Source organism: Tachyglossus aculeatus, chromosome 18 (assembly GCF_015852505.1).
Source record: "Tachyglossus aculeatus isolate mTacAcu1 chromosome 18, mTacAcu1.pri, whole genome shotgun sequence".
Taxonomy (NCBI): Eukaryota; Metazoa; Chordata; class Mammalia; order Monotremata; family Tachyglossidae; genus Tachyglossus; species Tachyglossus aculeatus.
Window position 1 is genome coordinate 36,071,506 of NC_052083.1, and position 19,093 is coordinate 36,090,598.

Here is a 19,093-nt window from a genome sequence, read left to right on the forward strand (position 1 = left end):
AGTTAGCTTGCCTGCAGCTACAGAAACCAGGGTTGGGACGGGAGGCCATTGCCTTGGCAGATCAGTGCTTTTTTTTACCACACTGGTGAAGAATTGAAATCCCAGATGTCTCTTGCCTCTCTCCTCTCTGGAATTGGCCCCCAGAGGCCTGTGTTTGAGTGCGTGCCGCAGTGAGAAATTGAATTGGAGTCATTAGAAGTAACTTCAATTAGCAGCTCAGGGATAATGGCCTTGCACCAGGGAGCCATAGAGTGCACTGTTCAGCTAGAACAGGTGGGAAGCCTGGCACAATGCTGTTCAGTCTGATTAGTCGCTACAGCCTGTAAAATGTGCATGCTTCTTTCTGCTTCCTCACCTCTCAGAGCGAGTGTGGCGGCCAGAGCCAAAACTGTGGGAGTGCCCCAGGAGCCGCCCCAGGAAAACTCCGCACCAAGCCTCTGATTCCCGAGATGTGCTTCACCACAACTGGCTGCAACACCGACCTTAATCTCTCCACCTCCTACTTGGAGGAAGACGGCACCAGTGTCCTGATCACCTGCAAGAAATGCAGTGTCTGTGTCCATGCCAGTAAGTGAAGCAGGATCCCACGTCCACCTGTATATTCCCTGGTTGGGTTGGGGGTGGGGAACGGACACACATACACATAAACACATACACATATATATATATATATATACATATATATATATATATATGTGTGTGTCCATGGACATCCCTCAAAAGAGATGTGTCCTTTGCTTTTTGGCAGTGAGGGCAAGAGGGCTCTGTAAATCAACCAAAGTTGACACACTGGATTCCCTTAGAAGCAGCATTGCTAGGTGTTTTCCCAACTCCCTCCTTCAGAAAAGACCAAACACAACTAGCTGGAATCAGGGTTTCTTTGCCTCTTGGGCTCTGGGAAGGTAGCAGTGCTTTTAAGTTGCGGCAGCAGCATCTGAATGCCCATTGTGTGCAGCGCACAGTACTAGGCACTTGAGGTCTTATAACAGAAATAAAATACAGTCCTTGTCCATGTGGAGCTGACGATCTGTTAGGCGACAAGAACCTCTTTTGGGCTTCTAGACTGTGAGCCCACTGTTGGGTAGGGACTGTCTCTATATGTTGCCAACTTGTACTTCCCAAGCACTTAGTACAGTGCTCTGCACACAGTAAGCGCTCAATAAATATGATTGATTGATTGCCCGCTTATCTAATACTTATTGACTACTGTTGGATAGTGCTTCCTCAACTACCATCCAGCGTGCCTGCCAAAGCACTAAGCTTCAGTACACATTGGCTGTGACTTTGTTTTTGAGTTCTCCTTCAGGCCAAGCAAAAGCAATATCGGACCCGAGTTACCGGGTCATCCAGAACAAAGTCCTTGTGAGCTGAGGTCTGAGGGGAGGGAAAAACCCTTAAGATCCTTCTGAGGAAGGCGGGCCATTCTAAGAGCGAGCACCCACTCCCCTTCCCCTATCTGTGACCCCTACACTGAGACCATTGCTGTTTTTCCCGAATGTCTGTCCCTTTGGTAGGTTGTTATGGGGTTTCCCCGGAAAGGGCTACTGAAGACTGGATGTGTTCCAGGTGTGCAGCCAATGCTTTGGAGGAGGTAAGAACTATTCCTGTCCCCCACCAGTTCTTGGATCTGTGTCCAGGTGAGGTGAGGCATAGTTTTACAGCCGTCACTTTGAAACCCCTACGCCTCAGTGTCCAGGGTTTTGTTTTTTTTTTTTCTAATTCACAAATACCCCGGAATCTCCAAACTCTCCCCTCAAGGAAGGGAGACTTTCCTCTACTTAATTCCCAGTCCAGCAAAGAGAATTTGCTCATGAAATTCCTCCTTTCTTTCATTGATAGTTTGCAGGAATTAACATGTGAGACTCTCTTCTCAAAGGAAATTCCTCTGCAGTTGGTGTAAACACTACTGATTCCTCACATAATAATAATAATAATGGCATTTATTAAGCACTTACTATGTGCAAAGCACTGTTCTAAGCGCTGGGGAAGTTACAAGGCGATCAGGTTGTCCCTCAGGGGGCTCACAGTCTTAATCCCCATTTTGCAGATGAGGTAACTGAGGCCCAGAGAAGTTAAGTGACTTGCCCACAGTCACACAGCTGACAAGTGGCAGAGCCGGGATTTGAACCCATGACCTCTGACTCCAAAGCCCGGGCTCTTTCCACTGAACCACGCTGCTTCTCTGTTCACATGAAAATGTTCACATGAACATTTACCTTGAGAGATCTTTGTTTTGATGCTTGTTTGCGTGAACCTTCTCCGTGAGCAGTTCCGGAGATGACTAGATTATCCACCCTGGCCTGCTACAGGCTAAGTGTGGGTGTCTTGCTGCTTCTGTTGTGCAGCAAGTGTGGGCCCTATGCCCAGTGGCCTGCTGAACCTCTGGTAGTGCCCATCACCTGTGACCATATCAATCAGTGATGTTTATTAAGTGCTTACCGTGTGCAGAGCACTGTACTAAGTACTTGAGAATAAGATACCCCTACTGAACTCAGTTAATTATTTGGCCTAATGCATGGCTCAATCGAAAAAGCATGGGCTTGGGAGCCAGAGGTCATGGGTTCTAATCCCGGCTCCACCATTTGTCAGCTGTGTGACTTTGGGCAAGTCACTTACACAACTTCTGGGCCTCAGTTACCTCATCTGTAAAATGGGGATTAAGATTGTGAGCCCCCCGTGGGACAACCTTATCACCTTGTAGCCTCCCCAGTGCTTAGAACAGTGCTTTGCACATAGTAAGTGCTTAATAAATGCCATCATTAAATTAAATTAAAATGGGGATTAAGACTGTGAGCCCCCCGTGGTACAACCTGATCACCTTGTTTCCCCCCAGCACTTAGAACAGTGCTTTGCACACAGTAAGCGCTTAACAAATGCCATTATTATTATTATTATTATTATATTATTATTTTCCACCTTTTGCACCCAAGGAGCAGTGTGTTTGATGTTTGTAGGTTGAGCTCTACAAGGTGATTAGACCTTCTCTAATGATCAGAGATAATTTTTCCCTGTGGACCAGAGATACCCAAAGGTAGTAGGGAGGTGAATGCACTAGTTGCTAATGACTTAAAGATAACAGCACGTCTCACTTCCTCTTCTTTGACAGGACTGCTGTTTGTGCTCTTTGAGAGGAGGAGCCCTGCAGAGAGCAAATGATGACAGGTGAGGCTTTTGGCAGTTTATTTTGGGAGTGGAGAAAAAGTCTTCACATTCTATCAGCTGATTGGAGTGGAAGAGCAGATTTGCGTGTTTTGGTGATATCCCTAAGATTTCTACCCTTGATTGATTGTCACCAAACTCTCCTTCAGTTTCGAGTAGGGGCCGGCCTGTGCACCCACAAAAGCCCCTGAAGGGTGCTGGAACTTGGGGCCACCGTCATCCCTTGTGGAAATTAAGCAGGGGTAACCCTGGTGGAGGCCGCCTGAGGCCGGGACCTCTCATGATTCTGTACTTGGCTATAGAGAGCTTTTCTTTCCTGTCGGTTGGACTGTTGGTTCTGCTCCACTGGGCTCTCCTTCAAAGCCAGCCGCTAGCTCAAGCATTACAATCACGTGTCCCTTCCTGCCACATCAGCAGCTGGAGGGTCACATTGGCAAGGAGGGGGTAAATTCTGGTGCCTGCCTTTTCTAGATTATTTTTTCTCCCCCAGTGTGTTTGTCATTTTATTTCACAAAGGGGAAGCAAAGGAGCCAGAATCAGCCAAAGATCCTGGTGCTGAGTCGTGTGGAAGAGGATGTTTGCAGGAGTCAGGGAGGCATATCTTGAGTCAACATAGTGTGGAATTGTGGGGCCAGTGACACCTCACCCTCCAGCTCAAATATTGGCTAACGTCAGGCCTTGCAGTAGACCCGGAGCTGGAAGGTGACTTTGCGGGGGATCACTGATCGGGGATGGCTTAGAGCCTGGCAAGGCCTCGAATGTTCACCGGAGCTAAATTCACCACCGCCAAGTTGGGGTGGAGTCCTTTTTGCCCAACAGGGTCCCCTCTAGTGAAGAATTGCCCATGATTACTGGGAAGCAGAATGGTGTAGTGAGGAATGCTTGGAACAGGGAGTGAAGAGACCCGGGTTCTAATCCTGGCTGTCTCACTGCTCTACTGTGTAACCTTGGGCCCGTCGCCTTAAAAGCTCATGGGCCTCCATTTCCTCATCTGTGCTTCCTCCCTCTTGTACTGTCACCACATAGTACAAATATAAGAAATTCCATCAGGAATGTATCTGCGCCTTTGAGCGGCCAGACGGGATGACTTGGGATAGTAATGTGTCTTGTAATATGTTTTAGCCCTGGGACCCAGAGAACCGACAGCTGGTGAAAGAGATAGGGTGAGATGTGATTTGCCAGGGTGAAGTAACAGTTGAGTTTGAAGGGTATGGGGGGTTCTTTGGCGGTGCCGAAAAGCCTCTTCCCCCGTGCTTGCCACATGTGAGGCCTTGTGTGTGCCTTGCTTAGAGAAGGATAAGGCTTCAGTGGGTACAACATGCCGGGCAACCAGCAATGGCATCAGGAGGCTGCCCTTTTGGCAAGAGCCATTTCAAGAGCCTGGGTGTGATTTTTTAATTTTTTTTCCCCCTCACCCCTTTGGTCTCTGATAGGTGGGTCCATGTGATGTGTGCTGTGGCGGTCTTGGAAGCCAAGTTTGTGAATATTACAGAGCGCAGCCCTGTGGACGTGAGCAAGATTCCTTTACTTCGTTTCAAACTGGTAAGGAAGAACCGGGACCGCTGGGCTTGCTGAAATCCCAGCAGTGCAGCCGGGATAAGGAATGGACAGTCTGAAGGACATACTCAGTTCTGTGCTTGTGCTCTGTTAGCTTCTCCTGTCCTTTCAACCTCTCTCTCCTCCCGTACTATCAAGGGGATTATGAGACCCCCAGGCCACTCAAGATGAATCCCAGTGGGATCTCTTAGAGGTAGCAAACCTCTGCAGCAGGAGTTTAATGCTCTTCGGAGAAGTGGGGGCTTAAAAGGGGTGCAGTTGATGGAGAGGGGAGGCTGACTCATTTAGGAGAGCCTTGGGGAGCGGAGTGTGCCGAGTGGCAAGAGCATTGATCTGGTTGTCCAGACCCTGCCACTTACCTGCTGTGTGACCTTGGGCAAGTTATTTAACTTTTTTGTGCCTCCACTTCCTCATCTGTAAAATGGGGTCAAGATGCTCATTCTCCCTCCCTCTGAGACTATGAACACCACATGGCACAGGAACGGTCTGACTGGATTGTCGTTTATCTACTTCACTGTTTAGCATAGTGTTTGGCACATGGCAGTTGCTTAATAAGTGCCATCATTATTTTACCGTCTTACCTCCTTCCCTTCCCCACAGCACCTGTATATATGTATATATGGTTGTACATATTCATTACTCTATTTATTTATTTATTTATTTATTTATTTATTTATTTATTTATTTATTTATTTTACTTGTACATTTCTATCCTATTTATTTTATTTTGTTGGTATGTTTGGTTCTGTTCTCTGTCTCCCCCTTTTAGACTGTGAGCCCACTGTTGGGTAGGGACTGTCTCTATGTGTTGCCAATTTGTACTTCCCAAGCGCTTAGTACAGTGCTCTGCACATAGTAAGCGCTCAATAAATACGATGGATTGATTGATTGATTATTTCTCTGCTTTCAGAAATGCATCTTCTGTAAGAAGCGGAGGAAGAGAATTGCTGGCTGCTGTGTCCAGTGCTCTCACGGCCGCTGCCCAACGTCCTTTCACGTCAGCTGCGCCCAAGCTGCTGGAGTGATGATGCAGCCGGATGACTGGCCTTTTGTGGTCTTCATTACCTGCTTTCGGCACAAGGTCCCCTCTTACACTGAGGTGAGTGTGGGAATAGGATGGAGTCCAGGCAGTAACCAGCCTGAAATCAGTCACTCTGTCAATACCATTTTTTAGCACCCCCTTTGAAAGAGAGCGCTGAAGTGGGAAGGAAACTGAAAATATTATTTCCAGTTAGAAGGATGACGCATACCTTTTTTTTTTAAAGTGGTGCCGTGGGTTGTCCTTGGAATTCCTCAGCTGAAGAGTTTTTAGATTTCCAGCTGCCTGATTGATTGTCACACTGCCCTAGGCCAGAGGGTTTTGCCCCCATGAGGGATGGGCAGGATTGGGGGCATTGTCAGTGTGGCACCCAGGGTGCCATCATTTGGTATTTGAATCTCCCTGGCAAACAGTGCGCCTTCCTCTCCTTTCAGCGCACCAAGGGTGCCCTGCAGGACATCTCCGCCGGACAGAAAGTGATAAGCAAACACAAAAATGGGCGCTTCTACCAGTGCGAGGTGGTCAGACTCACCACGGAGACCTTCTATGAAGTCAACTTTGACGACGGCTCCTTCAGTGACAATCTCTACCCAGAAGACATCGTGGTAAGTCAACTCTCGGCCGTCTGTTTGGCCAGGAGGAGACAAAACCTGGAAAAAATGGGAGAGATGTAACTTGAAACGGTAAACCACAGAGAGAAAATATCCCCATCTGGACAAACCCTGGGTCTCCCACCCCGGGTACCCGTCTTGCCCCCAGGAACCTCCCTCTTAATTCAGAATTGGGCCACACATTTGCCCTGACCTTAACGTGTGCCCCACCCCACCCCCGGGAAGAACGAAGCATGTACTGGGATCCTACACGGGTAGCTTACTTAACCAACCTGCCTGGCTTCCACTAGGGAGGCTGGGATCAGGTTAGGCCCATAGTAACCATAGACAAGGGAACGATTCTCACAACGAGTTCGACCACGGCAGTCGATGCCCACTTGAGAACTATTGGCATAAGCTAAATAGGGCAGGGCAGCAAGCTTCTATGCTCACAGCTCTGTTGCTGTTGGTGGCCTCTTTCTCTGATTTCAATTAGAGAAAATTCCAGTGCTTAGAACAGTGCTTTGCACATAGTAAACAGTTAATAAATACTGTTATTATCATTATTATTATTATTATATTTTCAATGTTCTGTTTAATCTTGGCCTGGTGGATTGGCTGATGGACCGTGAAGCTGAATAGCCTAGCAGACATGGTGGGGCCTGGGGTGATTTTCTTACGAAGAGAGATGACGTTACCAGGAAGCCAAGAAAATCCTTTCCTCCCATCTGAGTTTCCTCACCTATAAAATTAGAAAATCGGAGGTGATAGAATGTCATTCCTGCCCCCAAGGGAAAGCCAGGGAACTGGACTAGAGAGCGTCTGAAAGCCCGCTGAGTTCCTGAACTCTGAAAGTGTAGTGGTATTAGTGGGCCTGAACTGAGATAATTCTCATAAATTCTGTCAAAGTGTACTAGTCCTGGAGTGATTCTTTTCCTGGGTTTGGGTTGCTGGGCCACCTCTCTGAAGATGTTCATTGACTTGCCAACAGGATGCCTGGAGAGCTGGGCCCTTCATCTCTAACCTCTAATTGTACTCTCCCAAGCACCAACTAAATATCCTTGTATTCTACCATATCCTTATACCTACTGTTTCTCTTCTCTGTAATGTAGTTTAATGTCCGTCTTCCCCTGCAGACTGTAAGCTCCTTGTGGGCAGAAATGTCTACCAACTGTATTGTAGTGCACTTTCCCAAGTGCTTAGTACAGTGTTCTGCACACAGTAAGCACTCAATACCATTGCGTATGGTACTTTGTTCTTGTGTAGACAACTCCTTGAACGAGTTGTCTACACGCGCTGCCTAGAATTCCTCAACAACAACTCTCTCCTCGACCCCCTCCAGTCTGGCTTCCGTCCCCTTCATTCCACGGAAACTGCGCTCTCAAAGGTCACCAATGACCTCCTGCTTGCCAAATCCAATGGCTCATACTCTGTCCTAATCCTCCTCGACCTCTCAGCTGCCTTTGACACTGTGGACCACCCCCTTCTCCTCAACACGTTATCTGACCTTGGCTTCACAGACTCCGTCCTCTCCTGGTTCTCCTCTTATCTCTCCGGTCGTTCTTTCTCAGTCTCTTTTGCAGGCTCCTCCTCCCCCTCCCATCCTCTTACTGTGGGGGTTCCCCAAGGTTCAGTGCTTGGTCCCCTTCTGTTCTCAATCTACACTCACTCCCTTGGTGACCTCATTCGCTCCCACGGCTTCAACTATCATCTCTACGCTGATGACACCCAGGTCTCCATCTCTGCCCCTGCTCTCTCCCCCTCCCTCCAGGCTCGCATCTCCTCCTGCCTTCAGGACATCTCCATCTGGATGTCCGCCCGCCACCTAAAGCTCAACATGTCGAAGACTGAGCTCCTTGTCTTCCCTCCCAAACCTTGTCCTCTCCCTGACTTTCCCATCTCTGTTGACGGCACTGCCATCCTTCCCGTCTCACAAGCCCGCAACCTTGGTGTCATCCTCGACTCCGCTCTCTCATTCACCCCTCACATCCAAGCCGTCACCAAAACCTGCCGGTCTCAGCTCCGCAACATTGCCAAGATCCGCCCTTTCCTCTCCATCCAAACCGCTACCCTACTAATTCAAGCTCTCATCCTATCCCGTCTGGACTACTGCACTAGCCTTCTCTCTGATCTCCCATCCTCGTGTCTCTCTCCACTTCAATCCATACTTCATGCTGCTGCCCGGATTATCTTTGTCCAGAAACGCTCTGGACATATCACTCCCCTCCTCAAAAACCTCCAATGGCTACCGATCAATCTGCGCATCAGGCAGAAACTCCTCACCCTGGGCTTCAAGGCTGTCCATCACCTCGCCCCCTCCTACCTCACCTCCCTTCTCTCCTTCTACTGCCCAGCCCGCACCCTCCGCTCCTCCACCGCTGATCTCCTCACCGTACCTCGCTCTCGCCTGTCCTGCCATCGACCCCCGGCCCACGTCATCCCCCGGGCCTGGAATGCCCTCCCTCTGCCCATCCACCAAGCTAGCTCTCTTCCTCCCTTCAAGGCCCTGCTGAGAGCTCACCTCCTCCAGGAGGCCTTCCCAGACTGAGCCCCTTCTTTCCTCTCCCCCTCATCCCCCTCTCCATCCCCCCGTCTTACCTCCTGCCCTTCCCCACAGCACCTGTATATATGTATATATGGTTGTACATATTTATTACTCTATTTATTTATTTATTTATTTTACTTGTACATTTCTATCCTACTTATTTTATTTTGTTGGTATGTTTGGTTCTGTTCTCTGTCTCCCCCTTTTAGACTGTGAGCCCACTGTTGGGTAGGGACTGTCTCTGTGATGCCAATTTGTACTTCCCAAGCACTTAGTACAGTGCTCTGCACATAGTAAGCGCTCAATAAATACGATTGATTGATTGATTGATTGTTGTAATGTTTATTGAGTGCACTCTGGATGCGATGCAGTGTACTGAGCACTTGGGAAATACACAACTAAGAAGTGACACTTTAGTCCTCAGGGAGTTTACTTATAAATATAGAGTAGCCAAAGTAAATAAGGGAGGGAATAATTGAATGAAAGGGTATTCAGAAGTGCTCAGGATGAATATGAAGCTCTTAAGGACTGTTGAACATCGAAGGTGCTCTGTGGAACTGAATTCCTCACATATGCCTCTTGCTTTGTTCTCAGAGTCGGGACTGCCTCCAGTTAGGCCCGCCTCCCGAGGGAGAAGTCGTCCAAGTAAGATGGACAGACGGCCAAGTGTACGGTGCCAAGTTTGTGGCCTCCCATGCCATCCAGATGTATCAGGTAAAGGGAGTTTCCCGTGCTGTCTGTCCTGGAGAGCACACAGTCTCTTTCCCCATTGTGGTCTAGTCCTTAATAATGAAAGTGGTATCCGTTAAGCACTTACTTACATGCCAAGCCCTGAGCTAAGCACTGGGTGCGATAGAGATAATCAAATATTATTGTTGAGCAGCTGGCATTGAATGTGTGGTGCCTTTCAGGAGAGTCTCCAGGAGCCTTTGGGTTAGGTACCCTCATTTTGGGGGACTCCTTCACTCTTCTTCAGACATTCAGGTAGTTTGACCCATCAGATCCTTGTGGAATGAGTCCTTGCAAAGGTCACTCAGTTATCCCCCTGTGCAACCCTTGAGCCCCCCCCCCTTTTTTATTTGGTATTTAGTCATTTACTATGTGCCATGCATGGTACTGAGTGCTGGGGAAGTACATAACTAAGAAATGACAGCCCACAGGGAGCCAATCAGGTTAGACACAGTCCGTGTCTCTCATGGGGTTCGCGGTCTTAATCCCCACTTTACAGGTGAGGTGACTCAGGCACAGAGAAGTGAAGTGACTTGCCCAAGGTCACAGAGCTGACAAGTGGGGGAGCCAGGATTAGAACCCAGGTCCTCTGGACTCCCAGGACTGTGCTCTATCCACTAGGCCACAGCGCTTCACCTTTCCTCCCCAAGACACGTACCAGGCATGTGTGCTGCCCATTGCACCTGTTGAGCCCAGAAACTGGGGAGACAGTGTGTGTTTCCAACTTGGGGTCTGTAGTCTGCCTTGGGGGGCTCAGGATAAATAGGTCTCTTTTTTTTCTTCCCTTACTAGGTAGAGTTTGAGGATGGCTCTCAGCTGGTGGTGAAAAGAGACGACGTATACACACTGGATGAGGAACTCCCCAAAAGAGTTAAATCCAGACTGGTAAGTGCTAAGTAGGGTTGTCGCCTCTTGTACCCAACCTTTGTTTTTGAGTGGGCTTCCTGGCCCCTTCTCTAGTTCAGCTTTGTAAACTGTAGCCTAGAATGTGGGGCTTTCCTGCAGGCATCCCGAAAAGCGAGTTGTCTCTGGAATTCCTTGCTTTCCTCTACCACATGATGCCTAGGAGTGTTGGCCAGAGCGAAGGGCCTGGTCTTTTTAGATTCAGGACCAAACCAGCAACGGTGTAGTTGAGAAGCAACAGCCAAGGAACCTCAGTTAGCTCCTTTGACTGGGTGCTGGGCCGGGCTGAAACCCGCTGCTCAAGTGAGGCCTCGGATATCTACCTGCCTCCCTGCTAAAATGACCCGTTTGCAAAGGGTTACCTTGCCCTGCCCAAACCAGGGCTGGAAAGCGGCAGGTGGAGGAGAGAATTTTGTACCCTGATGCACTTGACTTCATCCTGACTTCCCAAAACCCGGACCTACCCTCATTGGCATGAGTCATTTTAGACTTTTAGACTGTGAGCCCACTGTTGGGTAGGGACTGTCTCTATATGTTGCCAATTTGTACTTCCCAAGCGCTTAGTACAGTGCTCTGCACATAGTAAGCGCTCAGTAAATACGATTGATGATGATGATGATGATTTAAGCCACTTGGGGCCTCGGTTGAAATTGTTGTATTTTCCCATTTGAGACTTGCAGCCTTGGGGAGTTTTGGGAAAATACATAACTCTGCATCTCTGGTTGAAGGGACTGAGAGGACCCCAGCTCACACCCTGAATGCTTGGTGATGTCTTGAACAATCGCAATCCTCCCCTCTCCCTGCCCCCTCAGACCATATGCTCCTTGAGGGCAGGGATCACGTTTTTGTCTTCTGTTGTGCTCTCCCAAGCACTCAATACAGACCTTTGCACGTAGTAGGTGCTCAGTAAGTACCCTTGGGTATGGTGCTCTGCACACAGTAGGAACTCAGTATGTACTATCGATTGGTTGATCTCCTGGACTAAGGCATAGAGGGTTCTACTTTTCAACTAATCCCAGCTTCTCCCATGCAGTCGGTGGCTTCAGACATGCGCTTCACAGAGATCTTCACCGAGAAGGAGGTCAAACAAGAAAAGAAACGGCAAAGAGTCATCAACTCACGGTACCGAGAGGATTACATTGAGCCCGCCTTGTACCGAGCTATCATGGAGTAGAGGTTCTGGGGGACGGAGAGAGAGACCACCCGCCCCCGACCACCACCACTGAGATGTGAGCACTCCAGAGCCCTAGGACTCAAAACAGACACATGGAAATTTGAATATTCCTTTGGAAAACAAAACTGCTTAAAAAAAAAATACACCCCTCTGCTCTTCTCTGCCATGACTAAAGGATGTGCCTCTGAAGCAGGGTCCGATGAGGACCCCCCACCCCACAGTGGTGAACGGGCTCAGGAGGAAACTTGAGAGTGGTATGGGAAGGGAAAGGACCAGAAGGGTTTGGCTCCTGTGCCTTCCCAGGCTGGTGTCTCAATGAGCAGAATGGCTCAGTGGGGTTTTTTTTCTGGTTTTTTTTTTTTTTTTCCCAGGGCAAAGACACTTGGATTGGAAAAATTATGATTTCCATCCTGAAGTGAGAGCGTTGTGGCTACTGCAGAACTGTACAAAGTGTACAGTTTGGTTTCCTAAGTCCCTATTTTGTTCGTCCCGCCACAATGAACAGGCAGTATTACTGGTGCTTGACCTCAATTTTTTTTTTTCTCCTCTTTCCCCTTTTTATATTTATATACGTGTATTTGTCTTGACTGGCTTCCGTCTTAGCATCTCCTCCTCCCCTCGAGAAAGGCCCCTCTTCCTAAAAAGGCAGAGGCAGGCCAGCGGGATGTGTGAGAACAAATGAAATGTGAAAATCAGATCTTATTCAGTGGGTTGATGTGGTGGCATTTGCTCAGGAAGCTGCTGAGTGGTTTGTGCCAGTGTGTAGGGATGTGGCCTGGAGGCAGAGCAGTTCACAGCGGGAGGTTCCCGGGCCTCAGAGACTCAGACTGAGAAACTCAGAGTCAACGTGTGAAGGCATTAAAGACCAGAGAAGCTGTGTTGGCCCTCACTTGGGGAGAGCGGCTGGGATGTGCCAGGAAGTCTCCTGGGAGCGGGCTTCCTTCGGGGCACAGACTCTCAACCCAGTGAAGGTGGTGTATCTGACATGGGGGTACAGGGCCCTCGGGAGGGTCAGTTATTGGTGAGTGGGTCCACATCTGCCGGAGACTTGGGGTGCTCCTTCGAAAATACTGGTGGGAGAGCGTTGGGAGAAGGAAGAAGTGAATGTCCTGCCATTCTCAGAGGACGGTGAAGGCAGAGAGGGAAGCGTTTTCATTATTCGGTGACCGGAGTGAAGCCTTGTGACCACACTGCGGCTTTGAGTTGAAGTGCTCCTAACAGAGCATTCACTGGTTAAACTGGCAGTCAAATGCCCGTGTGTGATTGTTGCTAGGAAATGTGGAAGGTTTTTATATTCTGCTAATGCTCTGGCTTGAGACTAGGGAGCAGGTTTTTAAACATGACCGGCACTGGAGTGCCTTCTGGATCGCCATCCCTTGTGTTTTTAAATAATTTAAAAAAAAAAAGAGAAAAAAAGAAAAAAAAAAAAAAAGATGGGACTCCGGAGAGTGGCAGTGTTTTGCTGAAAGTTGCAAAGGTATCTGATCCTCATGAGTTCGCTCAGCAGGCATTCGCCCACCTTGTCCTAGGTCACCAAGGGACTTTGCCCTCTACCCTGGTTGGTTCAAGAACAAGATTTATCATTTTCTTTTTTTTGTTACATATGAACGCTATAAACCAAATTATTTTAAAAACCGGTGCATCACCTTGTCATTAGCAATAAAATGTAGTGTTGTGCAACGCATTGGTCATCTTTGCCCAAGCTGCAGGACTTTGGGAAAAGTCACTCCTAGGGTTCATCCCAAGTGTGAACCTGTCTGCCCTGGCCACCTGATGCAACGGGGAGAGGCGGCTCGATCGGCCTGGACTCCAGTTGCCAGTCCCTTAGAACTCCGTGCCGGACCAAGACTGCAGACCGCACCTGGACTGGTCAGGCCCTGGCTCCGGTGGAGGTAGGAGGAAAACCATTTCTGTGGTTCGTGGTGCCTTTGGAAAAACTGGGCTTCGGGCCTGAGCGAGGGCGGCTTCTCAGTAAGCCTGGCCTTTCCGGGCACGGACATCTTTCCCTCGGGGTGCTGCTGGCACTCGAGCACAGCAACGGGGAATAAGGGGATTGAACCTGCCCGGCTCCTGGAAGAGTGTTTGCTCAGTTCAAGGAGGGGGTGAGGCCTTCCCCGAACAAGAGCTTTCTAATGAACCTCAGTGGCTTCTAACCCCTACCGCGGTGGTTTCATGTCCTTTAGTCACCCGGGCAAACGGTGGCTTGATTTTCCCCCCCGCCCAGGAGTCAAAGACCCAGGCTACCTTAGAACAATGATAGTGGGGGAGCGTGGGTACTGGAGACATCTGTTTATTCTTCTTTATTAAAAGCAAGCAAACTGCTGCAATTGTTTATGTAATTTTCAGTTCTCCTGGGCCCTTGCCATTCCTGAGGGGCAGCCCAGCTCCTCAGAGCTGTCTCTTCCTCCCCCTCAGGGCTTGGCTCAGGCCTGGATTCTTCCTATCTGATTAAAACTGTTCCAAGCTTGAACACCAGCGCTGCCTGGGCAGAGCTCCATGTGGCTGGCAGAAACCTCTGTGCCAACTGATGCTCTTTTCCCAGATGCCAGGTGGCTTGCGGTTCCACCATTCCTAAGCCGCAGTGGAAACAGCTGGTATCGTCATCAGAGGGTCAGGAGAGGCCCAGTCCTGCAGGGTGGACCCCTGGCACTATGACCAGTGCCCTGCAGCTCTCTATTAGAGGGACGGGGGTGGCAGAAGCCTTTCCTTTGAGAAAGAGGAGAGGAGGAGAATGGCCAGCCCAAGAACAGCCCCACTTGGGAGGCATGAAGCAGCCTGGTTACTCTGTCTCTGTTAGTCTTTCTTTACTTTGGGGGCTCCCAGGCAGTCTGGGCCTGTACCCAGTGGGGACGGTGGAGTGGGTAATAGGGAGGAAGCATTGCTTCCCTAACGGTCCAAATGCCATAGAATGGCTTCCTATGGGCTTGAGGTTGGTTTTCCCTTACCAGTGAAGATGATGATGATGGTGTTTAAGTACTTACCATGTGCAAAGCCCTGTTCTAAGCGCTGGGGGGATACAAGGTGGTCAGTTTGTCCCACGTAGGGACAAACAGTCCCTACATCTTACAGTCTTACAGTCTTCATCCCCACTTTGCAGATGAGGTAACTGAGGCTCAGAGAAGTTAAGTGACTTTCCCAGAGGTCACACAGCAGACGTGGCAAAGCCGGGATTAGAACCCATGACCTCTGACTGCCAAGCCCGTGCTCTTTCCACTGAGTGCAGTGCACTGTACTGAGTGCTTGGGAAATGTACAGCAGAAGCTCCAGACTTGTTCCCTGCACATGAGGAGTGCACACTCTCCCCTGTGAGCCTGTTTGCCGTTTACTATAAAAAGGGCTAATAACGATCCACTGGATACTTTATTGGAGAAGTGGAAGGCAGCACCCTTTGGGGTGTGAGCTCTGGGTTGCAGGTGGAGACTGAGACCTGTTCTTGCCATGTCTCCCCTTCCTCAACCTCACCTTCCCAATCCCCCCCCGCATCCCAGAAGGTCTGAGAGCTCCAGAGCGCTGTTGGACTGCTTGGGGCTGATGAAGTCTGGCCGTGGCTGGGTGCTGAGGCCCGTCTTCCTTGGGCAGGAACAGGGGGCCTGGGGCCCACAAGGGGTGGTTAGAGAAGGTGGGGTTGGAGGGAAGAGAAATGGGCGGTGGCCCCCAGCCCAGCTCCCCCCGGCTCAGACAGCCCTCCCTGAGGCTTTGTGCCCGGGGCAGAAGTTGGTTCTCAATACCTCCCTTTGTTTGGGGCGGAGGAGGGGCGGCCCCCATTACCTGGCGCCTGTTCTGTTCCGGCTGAGTGGCAAGAGGTGCGTGGCAGAGCCTGTACTTAGCGGTCCCTCAATGCCGCCTTTCACAGGGGGGCCCTGCCCCAGTCAGCTCCCTGCCCAAAGTCCGCTTCGCCAGGGGGAGTGGCCGAGGAGCAGGAGAGGGAGACAGCCCAGCCCACGTGGCGGCTCCAGCTTAGTAAATGAGGGAGGTTGAGGGAATCTCAGCCCAGAGGAGTCCCCGCTGGCCGACTGGGAGGGACCAACGAGCTGGAGCCTGGAGGATAGCTGCCCGGGACTCAGACTGGTGGTGAGTGTTCATTGGTGGGGACGGGAACCTGATTTCTTCCAAATCTTGCTGTTCTTATCTTTCCCCTCCCCGGTTATAGGCCTGTGGAAAGCAGGGCAGGTCCAGTACTGTATGGCGGGAATCTGAAAAAGAAAAAAAAAAAAAAGAGCAAACCCCACTCGTCCTATCTTTTCTTCTGCCCTCCTGTGCCTCTCCGTTGCTGTCATTCTGATCCTCAGGCTTAAAGGAGTTACTTAGGACCCCTGAGGAAGGCAGGGCTGATGATGGAGAGAGATGCTGGGGAGCCCACAGCTGCCATTTAACTGTAGTGCACCTGTCCTGGGATTTCCATTTTTCTCAGGATCCCAGCTTTCACCCACGTACATCTCCCTCTTCCCACCTCCCAATTGCCAGGGGTGAGGCCTGGCAGCAGCAGGACCCGACACATCATTTCCCTGCGTTTTCCCTGATCTCGAGAAGGGACCGCTGGATGCGGAGGCTGCGATTTCTGGGGAGCTGGTGTCCCCTGCCGCCCCCGTCAGCTCTTCTCAGGGATGTGGGTGTATTTTTCCAGCCTGCCCACTCCTTGGATTGGGACCTGAGCCGGGTTTCTCCTGGCCCTTTGGTACACTCTGTTCCAGTCTCGAGTTCTAAGGCGGCCGGGGGAATGTGGGTCTGAAGCCGTATGGCCTAGTGGAAAGAGCCCAGGCCTGTAAATGAAAGGACCTGGGTTCTAATCTTATTCTGCCTCTTGCCTGCGGCCGGGGGAATGTGGGTCTGAAGCCATATGGCCTAGTGGAAAGAGCCCAGGCCTGTAAATAAAAGGACCTGGGTTCTAATCCTACTCTGCCTCTTGCCCGCTGTGACACCTTGGACAAGTCTGTGCCTCTGTTTCCTCATCTGTAAAACGGGGATTCAATGCCTGTTCTACGTTTTACTTAGACTGTGAGCCCAATGTGGGACAGGGACTGTGTCCAACTTGGATATGTTGTATCTACCCCAGCTGCTTGGTCCAGCGCCTGGCACATAGCATTTAATAAACAACACAGTTATTATTTATTATGTGTTATTATTGTAAGGGCAGCATGAGTCTCTCCTGCCCCTTCTCCCCTGCTGTTTCTGCCCAATGTACCATGTCAAGCTAGTGGGAGGGTTATGCTGTATTTTTGTGGAGCTGGGCAGGGAGTTACCCTCCCAGGCAGTTCACACAATCTCTAGACTCCAAGCACTTGGAATTTGCCAGCTGCTGACCACTCCGCTCCTCTCTCTGACTCTCCCCACCAGCTGGTGGTTCTACTGAGGGGGTGAGGTCAGTGGTTCTTTCCTTGGTGTAAACACCATGGGCAGCTATCCTGTGCCTATTCTGAAAAAGAATGTCCTCTGGGAGACAGCACTCTTTTGCACCCAACAGTGCTCCAGAACCTCAAAAGTGGGGTCTCTGAGTGGAACGTGGCCTTCTGGAAAGAAAGCTGAGAAGAGTGAGAACAAAGCAGTTCTAGAGCAGCGGGATTCTGCGTGGGAAGAAATTGCATGACCTCTATCATAGTTGCCAACTTTTCAATATGAGGGTAGGGAAGTAAAGGGGGACAGAAACCTTAGAGGGGTTCTGGGTCCAAACTGATTAGCACGAATGGACCTCAGCACTTACACAGTTCCTACCACATTGCACTAAATTCCCATTAAAAAAGCTCAAAAGTGAACTTAATTTGTAGTTGTATTGCCCCTTTGAATTTGTTTTGCTGAAGTGCTTTCATGCTGATTACCTTGTTTTGTCCTCACACCATTGTTGTGATGTCTTACTGGTAAAGAAACTGAGCCCCAGAGAGGTTGCGAAGCAGTGTGGTCTAGTGGAAAGAATCACAGGATTTGAGTTCTAATTACAGCACTGGTACCTACTAGGTGACCTTGGGCGAGTCACTATACTTCTCTGTACCTCAGTTTCCTCACCCTTAAGTGGGGATGTGTTCTCCCTCCTATTTAGATCGTGAACCCCATGTGGGATAGGGGCTGTCTGACCTGATTAACTTTGGATCTATACCAGCACTTAGGGCTTGGTACAAAGTATGCACTTAACAAGTACTGAAATTATTGTTATTAGAAATGCTGGCAACTTATCTAATATCACAGGGCTGGGACTTATCCATCTAAACTTGCCCACCTGCTGGGAAAAATTGAGACACAAATCACTATTTTTTTGTCTCATTCTGCGTCACCTGATTTGTGATTCTGTCTTTAACATTAATTCCCATTCAGTGGGCTCCACTTACCTTTGTGTGCCACCCAGGGAAGCAAAGCTGATGGGAGGGATTGGCGGGGGATTGAATGGCAGCTGAAGATGGATAAGAAAGTGTCTTTTCAAGGAACAGAAAGTGGCCATAAAACTGCAGTAATAGGGGCTGAGGCTAGACATAGGAAGCACTTCCTGATCACAAGGGTTATTAAATGCTATGCTAAATAACATTCATTCATTCAATCGTATTTATTGAGCATATAAGAGCACTGTACTAAGCACTTGGACTCCCTTAGATCACTGCAAAACTTTCCTGAAGTTGCCGGGGGGGGGGGGACAGATGGGATATCCTGTGGAGGACTTATCTTCTCCACCTCCACCCCTTCTCCTCTTGGAATTTTAGGAGGTTTTGGGATGCAGCTCTCCCGACTGACTCAGAAGCGGGTGGGCAGCCAAGTTTCCTCTGCTTCTGTTGACAATGAGCATGTTGTTGTCAGGGGAGAAGCACATGGTGCTTCAGACTGTGATTCTGTTATCTAAGCACCATGTGCTTTCTGATAAGGTGGGGGAAGGGAGAAGGGCGTCTTGCCCCTCCCACTTCCAACCCTTCAAGACCCCCCCCCCCCCCATCTCTGCCAGGGGAGAAGAACATTTGAAATATCAATCGAATAAACCAAATTAAGCCAAATGGATTTCCACAGGCACTTAATCAAGAATTCCCTGAGATTGGGTAGGAGGGGGGCTGGCTTCAAGAAGCCGCAGCTGGGCTACTTACAGCATCCTCTGCATCCCGTCCCCTTGCCATTCCAACCCCCGACCCTACCACATCAGAGCGGCCGAGCTGGCCGGTTGTCACATTCCTCCTGCCTCTGGAGAGGGACGTGGGAGCAGCTGTTGCTTGGGCTTTGCATTGACTTCCCCCCCTGGCTCCCCGGCAGCCTGTCCGCTCTTCCTCATCCATCTTAGCTAAGCCACCTCCCATCTCCCCTGCCGGGGCCTGGGGATTGAAGGAAAGGGCTAGCAGTTTGTCAGCTTCCTCCACTCTACACGGGAGCAGAATAGGCTCCACAGCTCTACCCAGACAGGTAATTCGCACCGACCCCTTGGGTTCTTTACC

The 19,093-nt window shown here is 49.9% G+C and overlaps 2 protein-coding genes across 3 annotated transcripts in view; both read left to right on the forward strand.

Moving 5' to 3' along the window:
• Nucleotides 1–13,376, forward strand: part of KDM4A (lysine demethylase 4A) — a 39,632-nt gene extending 26,256 nt beyond the window's left edge. The window contains exons 14-22 of the mRNA XM_038760222.1: nucleotides 363–567; nucleotides 1,515–1,591; nucleotides 3,107–3,162; nucleotides 4,593–4,701; nucleotides 5,627–5,815; nucleotides 6,190–6,360; nucleotides 9,485–9,604; nucleotides 10,412–10,504; nucleotides 11,556–13,376. Coding sequence (XP_038616150.1) covers nucleotides 363–567; nucleotides 1,515–1,591; nucleotides 3,107–3,162; nucleotides 4,593–4,701; nucleotides 5,627–5,815; nucleotides 6,190–6,360; nucleotides 9,485–9,604; nucleotides 10,412–10,504; nucleotides 11,556–11,696 — 1,161 coding nt within the window. The 3' untranslated portion in view covers nucleotides 11,697–13,376. The remainder of the gene's footprint in view (nucleotides 1–362; nucleotides 568–1,514; nucleotides 1,592–3,106; nucleotides 3,163–4,592; nucleotides 4,702–5,626; nucleotides 5,816–6,189; nucleotides 6,361–9,484; nucleotides 9,605–10,411; nucleotides 10,505–11,555) is intronic.
• Nucleotides 13,377–15,383: 2,007 nt separating this feature from the next.
• ST3GAL3 (ST3 beta-galactoside alpha-2,3-sialyltransferase 3) overlaps nucleotides 15,384–19,093 on the forward strand; it is a 237,255-nt gene continuing 233,545 nt past the window's right edge. Inside the window, exon 1 of one of the 2 annotated variants that reach the window (XM_038760591.1) lies at nucleotides 15,384–15,767. The gene's annotated coding sequence lies outside the window, so the exon portion shown is untranslated. Of the gene's footprint in view, nucleotides 15,768–19,006; nucleotides 19,062–19,093 lie in introns of those variants that run through there. The other variant, XM_038760590.1, reaches the window with a different exon arrangement.